This window comes from Cherax quadricarinatus, chromosome 3 (genome assembly GCF_038502225.1).
Source record: "Cherax quadricarinatus isolate ZL_2023a chromosome 3, ASM3850222v1, whole genome shotgun sequence".
Lineage (NCBI taxonomy): Eukaryota > Metazoa > Arthropoda > Malacostraca > Decapoda > Parastacidae > Cherax > Cherax quadricarinatus.
Genome location: NC_091294.1, coordinates 9423926 through 9443961, shown reverse-complemented (window position 1 = coordinate 9443961; position 20036 = coordinate 9423926). Strand labels below are relative to the sequence as shown.

The window sequence follows — 20036 nt, the reverse complement described above, 5'->3', positions numbered from 1 at the left end:
TGCCAGTCCTGATGGTGGTGGTGGAAACCTGCCAGGCCTGGTGGTGGAAACCTGCCAGTGGTGGTGGAAACCTGCCAGTGGTGGTGGAAACCTGCCAGGCCTGATGGTGGAAACCTGCCAGTCCTGGTGGTGGAAACCTGCCAGGCCTGGTGGTGGAAACCTGCCAGGGTGGTGGAAACCTGCCAGTGGTGGAAACCTGCCAGGCCTGGTGGTGGAAACCTGCCAGTGGTGGTGGAAACCTGCCAGTGGTGGTGGAAACCTGCCAGGCCTGGTGGTGGAAACCTGCCAGGCCTGGTGGTGGAAACCTGCCAGTCCTGTTGTTGGAAACCTGCCAGTCCTGGTGGTGGAAACCTGCCAGTCCTGGTGGTGGAAACCTGCCAGGCCTGGTGGTGGAAACCTGCCAGTCCTGGTGGTGGAAACCTGCCAGGCCTGGTGGTGGAAACCTGCCAGTCCTGGTGGTGGAAACCTGCTAGTCCTGGTGGTGGAAACCTGCCAGTCCTGGTGGTGGAAACCTGCCAGGCCTGGTGGTGGAAACCTGCCAGGCCTGGTGGTGGAAACCTGCCAGGCCTGGTGGTGGAAACCTGCCAGGCCTGGTGGTGGAAACCTGCCAGTCCTGGTGGTGGAAACCTGCAAGTCCTGGTGGTGGAAACCTGCCAGTCCTGGTGGTGGAAACCTGCCAGTCCTGGTGGTGGAAACCTGCCAGTCCTGGTGGTGGAAACCTGCCAGTCCTGGTGGTGGAAACCTGCCAGGCCTGGTGGTGGAAACCTGCCAGGCCTGGTGGTGGAAACCTGCCAGGCCTGGTGGTGGAAACCTGCCAGGCCTGGTGGTAGAAACCTGCCAGGCCTGGTGGTGGAAACCTGCCAGGCCTGGTGGAAACCTGCCAGGCCTGGTGGTGGAAACCTGCCAGTTCTACTCATTGAACCAACAGATAACTGATCCCACTAGAAATGAAAATACCCTGGATTTGATATTCACAAACAACGAGGAACTGATCAGAGACATAACAGTTACGAAGACAATATACTCTGATCATAACATCATAGAAGTTCAAACGAGTATTAACTCAGGGCTAGGGAATTGCGTCACTAATGTTAGAGATGGGATGTTCAGTAAGTTTAATTTTAACAATCATAGAATTGTCTAGGAAAAAATAAACCAAGAGCTATCAGACATATCCTGGAAGCAGACATGAGCACCCTGAATTCCCACCAGTACCTAGAGAAGCTGAATACAGAAGTATACAAGGTATGTATGAAACACGTACCATTGAGGAAACCCAGAAAATCAGATATAAAGAGAGAGAGCGTAGGAGATGGTACAGAAGAAAGAAAACGGGTTACTGAATTGCTTAAAAACACAGATATGCTGCAGCAGAGGAAAGATAGTCTTAGCCACGAGATCACTGAATTAGAGCAAAAACTTATGATGTCATACCTAACAGAAGAAGTACAAAGGGAACAAAGGACCACACAAGATATTGCAAGAAACCCAAAATATTTCTATTCATATGCAAAATCCAAGCTAAGAACTACCTGTAGAATTGTACCACTACTGAGAGAAGACTCGTATACTGACGATGAACAGGAAATGACTGAAATCCTAAAAGAACATTATGAGTCGGTGTTCAGCAACCCACTGAACGACAGCAAGGTAGAAAATACAGAAATATTTTTCACTCCGAAAGAAGGCCGCACAGACCAACTAACTGACAGTACAAATCCCATAGATTTCGAGAAGGAAGGGGACACCATGCCTACTCACTCAGCACCTGGACCAGATTCACGGAATGCTCTATTTATAAAAAAGTGCAAAGTACTATTAGCACGAGCCCTCAGTATTCTTTGGAGAAAGAACTTAATTCTAGATGAAATACCGGAGGCCTTAACGAGTGCAGACATAGCTCCTTTGCATAAGGGAGGTAGTAGAGCTCTAGCAAAAAATTACAGACCAGTAGCCCTAGCTTCTTACATCATAAAAATCTTCGAAAGAGTGATGAGACGGCAGATTTCAAATTTCATGGACCAGCACAACCAACATAACCCGAACCAGCATGGTTTTAGAGCAGGACGATCGTGCCTGTCACAGCTGCTGAACCATTATGACAGAATTACGGAGGCATTGGAAGACGACCAAAACGCAGATGTGATTTACACAGATTTTGCGAAGGCGTTTGACAAATGCGATCATGGAGTGATAGCGCACAAAATGAGGGCCTTTGGCATTACGGGGAAGGTAGGCAGATGGATTTTCGGGTTCCTAGCACAAAGAACACAAAAAGTAGTAGTGAACAGGGCTAGATCCAGCATCAGCGAGGTAAAAAGCTCAGTTCCCCTAGGTACTGTCCTGGCACCTCTGGTGTTTCTCATCCTCATAGCAGACATAGATAAAAACACCTGTCACAGTTTTGTATCATCATTTGCAGATGACACTAAAATAAGCATGAAAGTCATTACGGAAGAGGACACTGAAAAAGTACAGGAAGACATAAACAGGGTTTTCCAGTGGGCAGTGGAGAACATGACATTCAGTGATGATAAGCTTAGGTATAGAAAGAATGAAGACCTCAAAAGGAACACTATATACAAAACTCAAGAGGGTCACCAAATAGAACGAAAGGAACACGTAAAAGACCTAGGAATAATTATGTCAGCTGACCTTTCTTTTAAATACCATAACAAGACAAAGATCACGACAGCCAGGAAGATGACGGGGTGGGTATTGAGAACTTTCAAAACAAGGGAAGTAATGCCGATGGTGGCACTCTTCAAATCACTAGTGCTCCCTCACTTAGAATATTGCTCAGTGCTGACGGTCCCGTTCATTTACGGTTCACACTGAGCCAGTAAAACACCTAGATTACTGGAAACGCCTTCAAGTCTTGAACATGTACTCATTTGAGAGGAGGAGAGAAATACTTGATAATATATACCTGGAACGCACTCGAGGGCCTGGTCCTAAATCTGCACACTTCCATAACAACATACTGGAGTGAGAGATATCAGAAACACGGCTGGAACAAGTGTAGAAGCCTTCAAAAAAATTGGACAAGTATCATCACCAGGTGTCAGATCAACCAGGCTGTAATGGATATGTGGGGCAGCGGGCATCCAGCCGACCCATGGACGGGCTCAGAGAGTAGAGAAACTCTCGAAACTCTTCAAAGGTATATCAAAGGTATGCGTTGAAGACTTCGTGGGCTTTCACGGATTGACTGTTGAACCAACAATCAGAATAACAGTGGGCCCCCAGCTTTGTCATACTCTTAATTGTTCATTGGTCGGGAGAGCAAACCGAAATCGGTGTGTAACATACGTCGAATAAAATGTAACGTACTCCTCGCATGCCAGAGTACCTTTCGTACCCCTGCTGTTCATTGGAGGTAAAGATTCTCTGTACGTTTTCCAGCTATGTAATCTCTTCTGCCTGAAGAGGGACGTTATTATAAGGTAATATTCCAGCCTGCAGAGAGACTTGAACAGGATCATCATTGACTGAGCACCTCTTGTTCTCTAAACGTTCTGATTATCCAGCCTATCATTTTCCTTGCAGCTGCAATAGCAATGTTGTTGTGATCCTTGAATGTGAGATCCTCGACACTATCCCAAATCTCTCCTTCCCTTCATTCTTCCTTAGTGAAACAATTTAAATTTATCCTTACTGAATATCATTTTGTTGTCTGTGGTCCACTGAAAGACAGTTTATCTCTGCTTGAGGGTTCGCTGTGTTCTTGTTGGACGCCTCTCATATTCTAATCGTGAACAAAGGATGATACAGTTTATATCCCTGTCTATGTCAGATAAAAGAATGAGGAAACAGAAATGAGGAAAGTACTGTACCTTGAGAAACAGAGCTTTTTACTGTTGCAGCCTTCAAGTTCACTTACTCTGGGTTCTGGTTATAAGGAAATTAAATATCCACCTACCCAGTTTTCCATTTATTCCTTTTGCAAACATGGTCGCACTTATCCATATGCATAACATCTACATTTAGCCTGTCTCCAATATATCCAAGAACATATCATATTGGTTAAGCAGTTGTGAAAGCCAAGAGTGATGTCTACTAAACCCGTCCTGCCCTGAGTCTTATGCAGCTGCCATACTATCACCTGTGTGGAGGCGGCAATATCAATGGCTTTTTAATATCTGTGGATCACAACTATGTTCAGGTTCCTTCTTCATAAAATGTTAAAGGTACTAGATAATTTTTTTTTTTGGTAATTTTTGATAAATACGGAGTTTCACGAGTCTTAGCCTGAGGCAGAGTTCGTGGGTATACGATCAGTGGCTTCGAAGTTAAGAAGAGATGTCAGAGATATTGCCTGCATTAATGATGTCGGGTTATTCATGAAAATTTATTTGTATCGTTCGGATAAAGAAAAGCCGCTTATCATGAAAGTCTCATCAAGAGTTTAGTTTCCAGGTGATGGAACTGTTTGCACTAGTTTGTACGTACTCAGCTCCTAATTCATTAATGATTACTGTTTTGCATAATAATTTTTTTAAATGATATATATAGATTCGCTAGCATAGTTTCTTCATTTTAACATCAGTGACACAGAAAAAGGCACTGCAACTTTTAATCGTAGGTTTCTGGTAAGGGATTTACTTCTAGTAATTTTTCAACTGTTAATGAGATTTCTAATTATTTATCACACTTTCAAAGTTACTTTCTTTCTGACTTATAAACAGAACTCACCGACTGTTGACGTTGCTTTTCTCATCCTATTTATACTTCACAAAATACCCATATACTATTTCCTTTTGAGACAACACCATAAATTCTGGCACTCACGATATGTTTTCTTCTTGTTCCACTTTAAGTACACAGTCCAAACTTCTGAATTGTTTTGTAACCTACGAGGCTACTGTTTTGTAACCTGCGAGGCTACTGTTTTGTAACCTACGAGGCTACTGTTTTGTAACCTATGAGGCTACTGTTTTGTAACCTACGAGGCTACTGTTTTGTAACCTACGAGGCTACTGTTTTGTAACCTACGAGGCTACTGCTTTGTAACCTACGAGGCTACTGTTTTGTAACCTACGAGGCTACTGTTTTGTAACCTACGAGGCTACTGTTTTGTAACCTACGAGGCTACTGTTTTGTAACCTACGAGGCTACTGTTTTGTAACCTACGAGGCTACTGTTTTGTAACCTACGAGGCTACTGTTTTGTAACCTACGAGGCTACTGTTTTGTAACCTACGAGGCTACTGTTTTGTAACCTACGAGGCTACTGTTTTGTAACCTACGAGGCTACTGTTTTGTAACCTACGAGGCTACTGTTCACTAAGACACCTACAGTTTCATAACAGTTACAGACAAATGTTCGCTACTATTTCGTTTTCAACGTGCAAGATATCCACAACTTGTCCCATTGTAATATTCCCGATAATTGTAATTTGAGTCAATTTACTGGTTGCTATATATAGTACAAACAGATGTACAACTTTAACGAACTACGATCTATTTGTTTAGTATTAAGTAATCTGTAAATCATTATATTTAGACTGCCCGTGATGCCAAGGCATGATAGTGCCTCTCTTGGCACTGCAAAGCATTATTGTACTTACTGTAAACTATGTAAATACGACTCCCTACGACACGTCATTCTCATTGTAAACTTGCAAAGAAAGAGAGAGAGAGAGAGAGAGAGAGAGAGAGAGAGAGACAGAGAGAGAGAGAGAGAGAGAGAGAGAGACAGAGAGAGAGAGAGAGAGAGAGAGAGAGAGAGAGAGAGAGAGAGAGAGAGAGAGAGAGAGAGGGACAGAGAGAGAGTGAGAGAAAGATTACAACCATCATTCTCCTTCAATCCTTCAGTCTCCCACCACTCCAGCACAAGCAACCTGCCAGGCACCTTCCCACCTTGCTACTCATCAATACTGTTAATCAACTACCAGCTCCTCCTTCCCTTCATCCACCGCAAGCAACTACTTCCTCACTATCATGTAAATTGAAAATGAAAAAAAAAATCAAAATTTTATTTTCAGAACACTGCAAATAAGTGTAATTCTTTGAAAAGCCCCTAATATGCACAATATTTAGTGTCGGGAATTACCACAATGAATTATTACTCTTTCCTTCTTCTCTCCCTCTTCCCTCCTTCCTTTCACACTTCTCATACCCTCATGAAATGTCGTATAAAATTTAACACCTCTTTCCAGTCTCTCTTACTCATAAATCCTCCTCCCATCCTCATTTTTACCATCTACATACCTCTCATATATATTCGTTTCCATTCTTTTTTTTTCCTTCCCAACTGCACACTACCTCATACTACTGACTGTTCACCCAGCAGTAATTAGCTGCCTGGGTTGACTGGTGTGGGTCTCATCCTGTGGGAAAAGATTAAAGGACCCCACTGGAAATAAGACCGAGTCCTAATTGACGCACTGATTTTTTTGGGTTACTTTGGGTTGCTAATTCTCGGGGGTTAAAAATCCGAACAATATCTAATTTTACTTTATTGTAGATGGGATCACAGATACTAGCAGTGTAATAAATGAGCTACTAGCAGCGACAGTGCTAGAAATAATAGCCGTCGTAAAGGCAAAATTCACAAAGTCAATATCTGTTGGAATGTTCCCAGATGGGTACGAGTTTATAAAAAAAAGCTACGAAAACAGCTGAGAAAAAAGTGGAGTGTTAATTAGAAGATTCATATTTTCATTATATTCATAAAGAAACACTAAACCATAAGTATCATACAGAACATGGAAAACAGAAGGTAATAATTTTAAATCTGAAAAATGAGTAACACAAATTCTGTATATATTCAGTATAGGGAGGTACCACCTGTAGAACTGTCCTGGGGAGCCTCATCCTCAGAGAAAAGAATTTTCTCCTAGCACCCCCTATATTTTATAGGGGATGCTATATATATATATATATATATATATATATATATATATATATATATATATATATATATATATATATATATATATATATATATATATATATATGGTCATGGTTGTAAATGGAACATTCTAGATGAGGAACTAGTGGAGGGAAAAAAGCAAACACTTGTCATAGTGCCAAAGCTAGATATGAACAAGGGACGGAAGCAGTGGATCAGTGAAATCGGCCGATAATAGCTAAGAGCTATGAATCGGCCAATGCAAGTACATCCAGGAAAGTACACACACCGTAGCATCTAGCGGAGAGAAGACCCAGGAGCTGAAACTCTTACATGTAACCACAGATACGTAAGTACAAATTGGAAAGCACTATCTTCATTGTCCTCTCTAGGCTGTACACTAACAACACCATTTACGCTAAGGAAAATTGCAGACTTAAAAAAATGAAGAGAGAAACTTCACTGCACTATCAGCTAAGTCAAACACCTAAATTACTGGGAACGTTTCAAGTTCCCTGACCTGTACTCCCTGCAACGAGTGCAGGAAAGATACATCAAAATTTACATCTTGAAAATCCAATAGGGATTCCTTTCTAATCTTCACAAAAAAAAAATCATTCCATATGACAGCAAGAAACTAGACAGAGAGAGCTTAATACCACAGTGAGAGATAATATTAACCGTAAGTGGACCAAGACTTTTCAGCGGCCCCCTCCCTCCCCTTCACATATAAAGGGATTTGCCAACAAACCCCTTGCTGCCTTCAACAAGAAACTAAATTAGTTAATCAAGTCAGTTCCTTATCAACCGGGCTATGTGGTTCGTAGACTGGACTGCGTGCTGCCAGCAGTAACAACTTGTTAAACAGGCTATAATCTACTATAAGGCCTAGTCTAGGACTGGGGGCGTAGATACCAAAAATATACTTCATGTAGCCTTCAGGTCTTTCCCTCCCTCCCTCTCTCTCTCTCTCTCTCTCTCTCTCTCTCTCTCTCTCTCTCTCTCTCTCTCTCTCTCTCTCTCTCTCTCTCTCTCTCTCTCTCTCTCTCTCTCTCCCTCTCGCAATATAAGCGACATGACAACCTACATCATACGATACAATAGTGTATAAAGCACGTGCAGACTCGGACAATGCAGTACACAGCAGTTGCACCGTGCAACATGAAGTTTAGTAAAGCGAAAGAGATTTCAAACGTTGATAAAACGTTCCAGTCCTATGAAATATCTCGCACACTTTATTTGTTCGGAAGCAACAACAAGGTACAGGATATTCCCTCACATGTATTGTACTGTACAACCTATATGTTAACACCAACAACACATTTGATCAGGTGCAGGGCTATGAGCTTTTGTGTTTGAATATATATATATATATATATATATATATATATATATATATATATATATATATATATATATATATATATATATATATATATATATATATATATATATATATTTTAATATAGGATGGGGTCCACCTCTGGTGTAAATTGTGGGACCCATAGCCTCGGAGAAGTGGATAAAAAGGCTTCAAGGAGGAATATTTGGATTTCTTCCTGAAGCCGTTTGAATATTCCACTTCCCCTACCACCCCATCTTTTAAACTATTTTTTTTTTGCCAATAGGAATATTTTATTACATAATATGGCACAGAAGATTTAAGAGATACATTGTTAATATAAAGGTGGCATATACGGTACATGTTGTTACGTGTGTATCACCGATTATAAGGCGAAAATCTCATCCAGCTCCTCAGAGCTGGGGCGTGTGCCCAAAATGCAGCAGGCATTACCCCTTTGAACAGCCGCACTAAGCCGCTGGAACAGAAAACTAGCTGCCCTGGGATTCCTAGTTACCCTGATGAGTCTTTTTCCCAGCTCCTTAAGGAAATTAGATGCACTCTTTCCCCATGAGCCAAGGGTGTCTGAGCCTATGGGAACAAACATATAATGATGGGCAAGTTCTCCATATTTTCTAGACTTTTGGGACTCCCTGAAGCTGGCAGCTGCCCCTCCTTCCTCCCTGGTGTATTGGAGATAGGTATCAGCCAAGGTAGATGCACATGTATAGTCCCACACCACCTGCTTCCCATATGTCCAGGCTTGAAGGGTGATACCATCTGGACGCTTCTGGCTGCCATCAGATCTGCATAGTTGGGGTGGCTCCCTTACTGCTGGGCATCCAGCTGTTGTGAGGCTCCTCTTGATAATGTTATTAACCTCCTCATGTCTTGCAATCTTTCCCTCGGATTTACGGCACACAAGACCATGGTACCCGAATCGGTCTGCTGCTTCACTGCCACAAATACACCTGTTTTCGGCGAGAATAGGGGCGGCAAGTCGAAGGGCAACACCAATGCGGATGGTTTGTGGGTCAAGGCGTGTGCCAAGGCTGGAGTTGGGAACAGCCAATAGAAAGTCCCCAGCATGAGGGGCTCTCACTGCCAGGAGGCGGGCTCTATCCTTCCCTGACACACTCTGAAGCATTGTTGTGGCAATATTTTCCACTATTGGACCATCCCAGTGCGATTGTTTGTAGTTGTTGGGGGGAGCAGGTCTGGTTTCAGAGCCCGTTAGATTATCCCAGATCATTGCTCCGTCAATGAATTTTTGGTCCTGGACTCCAATCTTGTCCCTAAGATGTTCAGGGAGAATCGCTGTAACAAGCTCTCTGGATGCAATACACGAGGACAGAAAAGCAGGTAACGCAATCTGTGATGACTTGCGGACACCAATGCCTCCTAGTCTGACTGGAAGTGTAGCTTGGTTCCACTGCCCATCTTCTAGAGTAAGGTTAAGTACTTTCGTAAAAATTTGCCTCAGAATACTGTCATATTCGTGCAGTATAGGGTTATCATATGAAGGTGCATATCTTAGGAAATATGTCATCCTGGGCAGACTCAAGCACTTTGTGAGAAGGTACAAGGCATCGTGGGTGTCCAGATTGCCTATTCGTTGTTCCATTCTCCTTAACTCTTCCAATTTCTTCCTGAGAATTGTGTCAATGGCATTGCTTCCCAGAGGTGCTCCTAGCAAGACACTATTTGTGGGGGCAATGACTGCTGCTCCTGGTAGTTTTGATCTCACTGCATTTATCACTTGTTGACTGACTGAGATGATTTCACATTTGAATGGATTCAGGATGAGACCCATTTCCTGTCCCCGTGTCATTACCTGTGTAAGGTCATGTAGGAGGGACTCCTTTGTACCTGCTAGTGTGCCATCATCTAGGAACCAGATGTTTAGCTCGCTGGTCAGTCTGACTGTGATTTCCCTAACTGCTATACAGAAGAGAAATGGTGCAAGAGGATCTCCTTGTTGGACACCCTCCGATGATGTGATTTCATGCTCTCCAAAGAGAAGCATTGATTCCTTGCTATACCCAGCTGAAACAAAAGGGAAGAGACCAGGGAAATGTTCTTGTACTGCTGCTAATACCACGTCTCTTTTCAGGAGATTGAACGCATTCTTGAAATCTAATTTTACCACTGCATTGTCCTCAGGCAGGTTGTTGATATACGCCCTTGTTGCATGAACCGCTGCTTCACTTCCTTGAGAGACCCCATAGCCAAGCTGGTTTGGTTGAAGCATCATGGCTGCCTGTGCACGAATACTTCGGACAGCAGCTTTGGACACGAGGCGGCGTAACGTGTTGCCTACTGCAATTGGCCGAATTCCTCCATCCTTCTTTTTAAGTGCACAAAGTGTTGCACCAAAAAAGAAAGGTCTAATTTCATCAGGAATCAGACCAGCCAAGGAATTGTTGACGAACCTTGTGATCTCTGAAAGCAGTGTCTCTGCAATTTCCCCAATAACTGGATTAACCATTTCCTTTAAATGCTGTGGCCTTATTCCAGTGTAACCCCCAGCAGAGCCAGATGGGAACGACATTATTGCTTTGTAAATGTCTGAGTCTTCCACAATCAATGGTTCCATAGTGGGGACAGAGGTGTTGGAACTGTTGGTGCCACTGGTTTCCCTGGCAGGGTGCTTTCCTCTAAGTGCTTCAACAGTGTCAGCATCCCTGGGAGCAACTGTATCTTCACTGGTAATAATTCTGATTGCCCCCACTGTGTTGCCCTCTTCAATTTTCTTGCTCACCTGGACTCTGACTTTTTCACTGTCAGTAGAGTGAGTGGGGGTTCTGCCCCCATACACACACACACACACACATATATATATATATATATATATATATATATATATATATATATATATATATATATATATATATATATATATATATATATATATATATATATATATATATATATCGTGCCGAATATGTAAAACTGGTCAATTAGCAAGAACTCATTTAAAATTAAGTCCTTTCTAAAATTTTCTCTTATACGTTTAAAGATATATTTTTTTCATTAATGTTAATGTAAAAATTTTTAATTTTGCACCTAAAGGAACTTAGAAAACTTACCTAACCTTATTATAACAAGAACAATTTATTTTAGCCTAACCCAACTAAATATATTTTAGATTTGTTTACAATAATTTAATGCTAAACAAACACAGTGAAATATATTTTTTTCGTTAGGTTCAGAAAGATTTTGGCGAAATTATTGCATACACAAAATTTTGCTTGTCCTGTATGGCAAGATGAACGTTGCTATTTAAGCCAAGATCGCAAGTTCTGCCTATTCGGCACGACATATATATATATATATATATATATATATATATATATATATATATATATATATATATATATATATATATATATATACATATATATATATATATGTCGTGCCGAATATGTAAAACTGGTCAATTAGCAAGAACTCATTTAAAATTAAGACCTTTCAAAAATTTTCTCTTATACATTTAAAGATATATTTTTTTCATTAATGTTAATGCAAAAATTTTAATTTTGCACCAAAAGAATCTTAGAAAACTTACCTAACCTTATTTTAACAAGAGTAATTTATTTTAGCCAAACCCAACTAAATATATTTTAGATTTGTTTACAATAATTTAATACCAAACAAACACAGTGAAATATATTTTTTTCGTTAGGTTCAGAATGATTTTGGCGATATTATTGCATACACAAATTTTCACTTGTCCTATATGGCAAGATGAGCGTTGCTATTTAAGCCAAGATCGCAAGTTCTGCCTATTTGGCACGACATATATATATATATATATATATATATATATATATATATATATATATATATATATATATATATATATATATATATATATACTTTCAACAAACCGGCTGTATCCCACCGAGGCAGGGTGGCCCAAAACGAAAAACAAAATTTTCTTATATAACTTTAGTAATGTATACAGGATAAAGGGGTTACTAGCCCCTTGCTCCCGGCATTTTAGTCGCCTTTTACAACACACATGGCTTACAGAGGAAGAATTTTGTTCCACTTCCCTATGGAGATAAGAGGAAATAAACAAGAACTAGTATGAAAATTGAAGGAAACTCAGAGGGGTGTGACTGTATATGCTTGTACATGCATATGTAGTGTGATTTAAGTGTAAGTAGAAGTAGCAAAACGTTCCAGAAATCTTGCATGATATGAGACAGAAAAAGACACCAGCAATCCTACCGTCATGTACAACAATTATAGGCTTCTGTTTTACATCTTAGGTAGTAGGTTGGTAGACAGCAACCACCCAGGGAGGTACTACCGTCCTGCCAAGTGAGTGTAAAACAGCAACCTGTAATTATTTTACATGACGATAGCATTGCTGGTGTCTTTTTTCTGTCTCATACACATGCAAGATTTCAGGTACGTCTTGCTACTTCTACTTACACCTAGGTCACACTACACATACATGTACAAGCATATATATACACACCCCTCTGGGTTTTCTTCTATTTTCCTACCAGCTCTTGTTCTTATTTATTTCCTCTTATCTTCATGGGGAAGTGGAACGCAGTATCAGCAGTATCGAGTCTTGCCGACTGCCATCTTTCTCTGTATATACTCGCTTGTTTCTGCGAGTATATATATATATATATATATATATATATATATATATATATATATCTATATATATATATATATATATATATATATATATATATATATATATATATGTATATATATATATATATATATATATATATATATATATATATATATATATATATATATATATATATATATATATATATATATATATGTCGTGCCGAATAGGCAGAACTTGCGATCTTGGCTTAAATAGCAACGCTCATCTTGCCATATAGGACGAGCGAAAATTTGTGTATGCAATAATTTCGCCAAAATCATTCTGAACCTAACGAAAAAAATATATTTGATTGTGTTTGTTTAGTACTAAATTATTGTAAACGTATTTAAAATATATTTAGTTGGGTTAGGCTAAAATAAATTGCTCTTATTATAATAAGGTAAGGTAAGTTTTCTAAGATTCTTTTAGTGTAAAATTAAAATTTTTAACATTAACATTAATGAAAAAATATATATTTAAACGTATAAGAGAAAATTTAGAAAAGACTTAATTTTAAATGAGTTCTTGCTAATTAACCGGTTTTACATATTCGGCACGACATATATATATATATATATATATATATATATATATATATATATATATATATATGTATATATATATATATATATAAGGTGGTTTTCTCTCAGAGTGATTCCTTACTAGAGATATTAACAATGCAAGGAATTCGCAAGAGCAGGCGAAATATACACAAACACTGATCTCTGGCTAAAGGAGACTCGAACCTACGAACCTTGGAACAAGGTACGCAGTGCATTATCATTATGCAGTGCATTACCATTATTTGTGTATATTTCGCATGCTCTTGCGAATTCCTTGCATTGTTAAAATCTCTAGTAAGTCTGATGCATGCAGGGGATGAGATGAAAAGCTGTAAGCTGTAAGCTGGCTGCCTTGGATCAACGTGTAGCGCAAGCTGCACGACAAGGTGTTGTCCAGTGTGGTGAGTTTGGTATAGCACTGCGTACCTTGTTCCATGGTTCGTAGGTTCGAGTCTCCTTCAGCCAGAGATCAGTGATTGTGTATATTTCGCCTGCTCTTGCGAATTCTTTGAAATATTCAACAAGTCGGCCGTCTCCCACCGAGGTAGGGTGACCCAAAAAAGAAAGAAAATCCCCGAAAAGAAAATACTTTCATGATCGTTCAACACTTTCACCTCACTCACAAATAATCACTTGCAGAGGTGCTCAGAACACAACAGTTTAGAAGCATACACGTATAAAGACACACAACGTATCCCCCCAAACTGCCAATATATATATATATATATATATATATATATATATATATATAATGTGTGTGTGTATATATATATCTTGCCGAATAAGTAAAATTTGCGATTTTCGCTTAAATAGCAACGCACTTATTTTCGGACCCCTCAGCTTCACACGCTGAAGGGTCCGGGTTCGATTCCTGGCAAGGGTAGAAACATTTGGCTTGTTTCCTTATGCCTACTGTCTATGTTTAGTCTTCAGTAAAATGGGTACCTGAATGTTAATCGACTGGTGTGGGTCGCATCCTGGGAGAAAACTGATCTAATTTGCCCGGAATGCTCAGCATAACAAGCGGCTTTCTATATAGTAGTATGTCATTAAGGTCAGTTAAGTCTGTACACATTGTACATATACTTGTAGAAATAAAGATATTATTATAATAATATCTGGTATATCATGATCATCTCACCTCCGATTGAATTCCAGTAATATACTGTAATCTTAATTCATCACTCTCAGTTATGATAGGAGTCAGGACACACACACTGCGATCTTCTGAGTTTCTCTATATGATAAGGTGAGCTAAGCAACTACAGAATGACAGCATATGTCTGTTATGTAAAACAGCTGACGGAGACTCAACCTCTCTCACCCTTTCCACTGGATGGGAGAGTTTTATCAAAATAATTGCAAAACAGCCACATGATGCCTTCTGTGTTGCAATCAACACATTATCAGGAGTTTGCAATTTTGTAGAAATGAGTAGGAAATGAAAGTAGTGATGTATTGATTGCAACACAGAAAGCCTGGAGCTGTCATTCAATTCCCCTTGTGGTCGTTTTGCATCTTGCATCGCTTGTTCACGATTATTACATAAAAATAAAAAAATATTTGGCGAGGAGTGGTCTCCAGGATGGGCCACGACCTGCTACGTCCTATAAGTGAACATAACACCAAAAAACAGTACGTTACAGCCCATATAGTATCTGACATGACATTAGTGATGTCTACTCCACCATCTACTGTTGCCACATACATGAATCACTTGCAATATTCATATCTACAGTCATCATTACCATTACAAAATTCAGATACTGTGCTTTAGAAAAATTGAGGAAGTGGAAACTGGATGGGAGCGCACAGTATACTGGAATCAGCAGAGCGGAATATGACAGGTTGGCTAAATAGAACCTTCAAAACAACAAATGGCAACCCTGTGTTGTTATTCTTCAAATGCGTCCTGGACCACTGTCAACTCACAAGTGGGATGAGAAAAGTAAACCACTCTTAGAAAATGGTCCACTTCTAAATGCGGGTTTTTGTGAATGTACATAGAACCTTCACTGCTTATGTAAATAATAATTTACATCTCGAAAACTCTGGAGGAAATGGTTTCGAAACTGATCAGAAAAATCATCACCTATGGAAGAAAGTCTTGACAAATGATGCATAACAGCTCCACTGACAAGCAGGGACACGATAAACATACCTAGAAACAACTTCACAAGTGTAAGGGGATCAAGATTTTCCAACACCCTTCCATTCCTCATGAAGCTTAACTGGCGATCTTCAAGAATGAACTTGATGAGTTCCTCAAGTCAGTTTTCAGTCAGACTCCATGCGCCTTGCACTGACAGCCTGGTTAATCATGTGATCCACAGGGAGGTCTGGTTTAGGAGCGAAGCCTCGAGTGCGTTCAGATAAACCGCAGGTGATTACAGTATATATAGATACATGCATCACTACTTTCATTAATTAAATTTATCTCACTGCAGCAGCACCTTTACACATTTTTGTAAGGTATTATCAGTCCTAGTCACAAGGAGCTTACAGTGTTCATTCACGTCTAGTTTTAATTACATCAGTTTAGAAATAGTTGAAGAGTGGAACGACCTGGATGAGCATGCGGTGTGGTAGGTCAAACTTTGTCACTAACTTCCAACACTGGCTCTTTTAAGAATATTGTCTAAATGCTGATGATGGTTTCTTAATCTAAAGAACTGCAGCCACCCTTCACTTTCATTGATGATACGGACCAGGAGCTGTGAACCCACCATCGACTTACAATATTAACAAACAATATGCAAAAAAGAACTACTGAGAGAAGTAAATAATAATGAAGAAATGCTGCATTGAGATATTTGTCTTGTTTGTGAACTCCACGTTACATGATATGACCTTTCCAATGTTATATGGAAAGGCCAGTGGAAGGCCTCTGTCATATGATGGAAAGTTACGAGTTACAGGATCATTATTAATAAAACCCGTGTCAGGAAGCACTTGAATTTTTGTAGACAAATGGTCCAGAGAATCATCAGGTTGGTAAATTAGGCGTTATCCCAATACAAACCACAATCCACACTCACAGCCCCCACCCCCACACTATGCAGTAGAATCCCACAGCACCCTACCAGGTCCCCCACTCTCCCAACCACATCAGACCTCTCCCCCCCCCCAGAACACAGTGTTGGAGAGGAAACTGAAGGTATGGTACACAAACACTGATGGAATAACGAATAAATGAGGGGAGTGGCACGAAAGAATCAAAGAGGCATTACCAGATATCATAGCTCTCACAGAAACCAAGCTCATAGAAATGATAACAGATGCCATCTTTCCAACGGGATATCAGATCCTGAGGAAAGACAGAAGGAACAGAAGGGGTGGGGGAGTGACACTACTCATCAAAAACCAATGGGATTTTGAGGAGCTGGAGACAGGAGACAGAGGAGAAGCAAGAAATTACATAATAGGAACACTTCAGTCTAGAAACCCCAAGGTGGTAATTGCAGTGATGTATAACTTACCACAAAACAGCATGAGGCCAAGGCAAGAATATGATAAGAAACACAGACCGATGGTTGACACACTAATTGAAGTGGCCAGAAGGGCTCATGCGAGCATGGCAAAGCTACTGATTATGGAAGACTTCAGTCACAAGGAAACTTACTAGGAAAACCTGGATCCATATGGAAGGGGGGGATGCCAGAAACGTGGAGGGCTAAGATGATGGAGGTGGTACTGGAAATCCTCAGGTATCAACACGTATGGGATATTACCAGAGAGAGAGAGAGGAGAGGACGAACCAGCAAGACTGGACCTAGTATTCACGCTGAGTAGTACAGATATTGCGAGCATCACATATGAAAGACCTCTCGGGGCCAGTGACCACGTGGTTCTGAGCTTCGAACACACAGAGTTACAAGGGTAGAGGGAAGCGGGAAGGGAAGGACAAACGAAACCAAACTGCAAGAGAGGGGAATACACATGCATGTTGCATTTCCTCAACGGGGTTCAGTGGGACAGAGAACTAGCAGGGAGATCAGTAAACGAGATGATGGAATACGTGACAACAGAATGAAAGGAAGCTAAGGAGAGGTTTGTACCCAAGGGTAACAGAAAAAACGAGAAAGCCATGATGAACCTTTGGTTCACCCAGAGGTGTAGAGAGGTCAAAACCAAATGATTCCCAAGTGTTGCATAAGTATCTAATTCATAAGCACTTGTATATATTTTCTAAGGAATGACCTGCTACCGTCAGCTTAACCTTGCTGACAGCCATATACTCAGGGGCTGACAGCCACATACACGGGGGCTGGCATCTTGTAGTTTTCACAAACCCTGGTGTTTTATTGGGCTTTTTCACTTCGAAAATATTCTTCCCATCAACTTTTGTGGTCACATTCGCAAGCAGCGGGACAGATTACGCCGCTGAGCGAAGATTTGCCGAGGTGTTAAGTGCTGGAACCAGTCGCCAGGAGGCGAATATGATTTCTAATTATGGGACGCGAGGCAGATCTGCGTTCAAATTTTTGATGGTGGACACAAAAAAAAAAAGGTTGGGGAGCAATACTCATAAACTCACCTGAACCTGACGCAGCCAGAGCCAGCGGGTGGCGCGGTCCACAGCACCTGGATCTCACTCTTGGAGATGGACGAGGTCTGAGTAACAGCGTTGGGACAGTCCTCTGAGTGCATGGTGAGCGCGTCCCCATACAGCTGAGGAGAGGAACAAATTTACAAGGTTGTTAGTGTCGGCGGACTGCTGGGTCGGTGCTGAACAATTCTGTAACAACTCGAAAATAGAATGGATTAGAGGAAGGTTATTTTTTGTTATTTATGTGCACACACACACACACACGCACACACACACACACACACACACACACACACACACACACACACACACACACGTGAAGAGGTATCAGAGTGGGCGCCTGTTACGAGCGGGGTCCCACAGGGGTCAGTTCTAGGACCAGTGCTATTTTTGATATATGTGAACGACATGATGGAAGGAATAGACTCTGAAGTGTCCCTGTTCGCAGATGACGTGAAGTTGATGAGAAGAATTAAATCGGACGAGGATGAGGCAGGACTGCAAAGAGACCTGGACAGGCTGGACATGTGGTCCAGTAACTGGCTTCTCGAATTCAATCCAGCCAAATGCAAAGTTATGAAGATTGGAGAGGGGCAAAGAAGACCGCAGACAGAGTATAGGCTAGGTGGACAAAGGCTACAGACCTCACTCAGGGAGAAAGACCTTGGGGTGACCATAACACCGAGCACATCACCGGAGGCACACATCAACCAAATAACTGCTGCAGCATACGGGCGCCTGGCAATCCTGAGAATAGCGTTCCGATACCTTAATAAGGAATCGTTCAAGACACTGTACACTGTGTATGTTAGGCCCATACTGGAGTATGCAGCACCAGTCTGGAACCCACACCTGGTCAAGCACGTCAAGAAGTTAGAGAAAGTACAAAGGTTTGCAACAAGGCTAGTCCCAGAGCTCAAGGGAAAGTCGTACGAGGAAAGGTTAAGGGAAATCGGACTGACGACACTGGAGGACAGAAGGGTCTAGGGAGACATGATAACGACATACAAGATACTGCGGGAAATAGACAAGGTGGACAGAGATAGAATGTTCCAGAGAGGGGACACAGGGACAAGGGGTCACAAGTGGAAGCTGAAGACTCAGACGAGTCACAGGGAAGTTAGGAAGTATTTCTTCAGTCATAGAGTTGTCAGGAAGTGGAATAGCCTAGCAAGTAAAGTAGTGGAGGCAGGAACCATACATAGTTTTAAGAAGAGGTATGATACAGCTCAGGAAGCAGAGAGAGAGAGGACCTAGTAGCGATCAGTTAAGAGGCGGGGCCAGGAGCTGAGTCTCGACCCCTGCAACCTCAACTAGGTGAGTACAGACAGACAGACACACACACACACACACACACACACACACACACACACACACACACACACACACACACACACACACACTGAGGTAGTTAAGGCAGGAACCATACTTAGCTTTATGATGAGGTATGATAAAGCTCATGGAGCCGGGAGAGAGAGGACCTAGTAGCACTCAGTGAAGAGGCGGGGCCAGGAGCTGAGTCTCGACCCCTGCAACCACAATTTGGTGAGTACACACATGCGCACACACACAGGCACACACACACACACACACACACACACACACACACACACACACACACACACACACACACACACACACACACTCACTCACACAGGCACACACACACAGGAAGGATCTCCTAAATAGCGATTTAAGGCCTATGTACGACGACTACGTCATCAGCATCTGGCAACTTGTCACCGCACCGCTGCCAGCGCAAGTATCACTCACCTATTGTGGTTTGCATGTTGCAGGCTCTTCTGGCCTTGCATCACTGTTAGATACTGGTCACTCACTCCTGCAAGCTATTACCAGAATTAGAGTAGAAACAGCATAGATAAAGTGAAGATAGTGTTGACGAGTGTGAGGAGGGCAGCAGTCTAGCGAGGGGTAACGTAGGGGTAAGGCAGTATTACTATCGGTAGTTATTAGCAGCAAGAATACTTAGGAAGCTAGGAAGTCCTCTCTCAATGTGAACAAGGAATAGGATAATAACCAGCAATAATGGATACTTAAATCCAGAAAGGGCAATAAGTGGAGAGA

The 20036-nt window shown here is 41.4% G+C and overlaps 1 protein-coding gene across 1 annotated transcript in view; it reads right to left on the bottom strand.

Moving 5' to 3' along the window:
• The window catches only part of LOC138853446 (spondin-1-like), a 484120-nt gene that overhangs the window by 442868 nt on the left and 21216 nt on the right, over positions 1–20036 (bottom strand). The window contains exon 2 of the mRNA XM_070090132.1: positions 17940–18073. Coding sequence (XP_069946233.1) covers positions 17940–18052 — 113 coding nt within the window. The 5' untranslated portion in view covers positions 18053–18073. The remainder of the gene's footprint in view (positions 1–17939; positions 18074–20036) is intronic.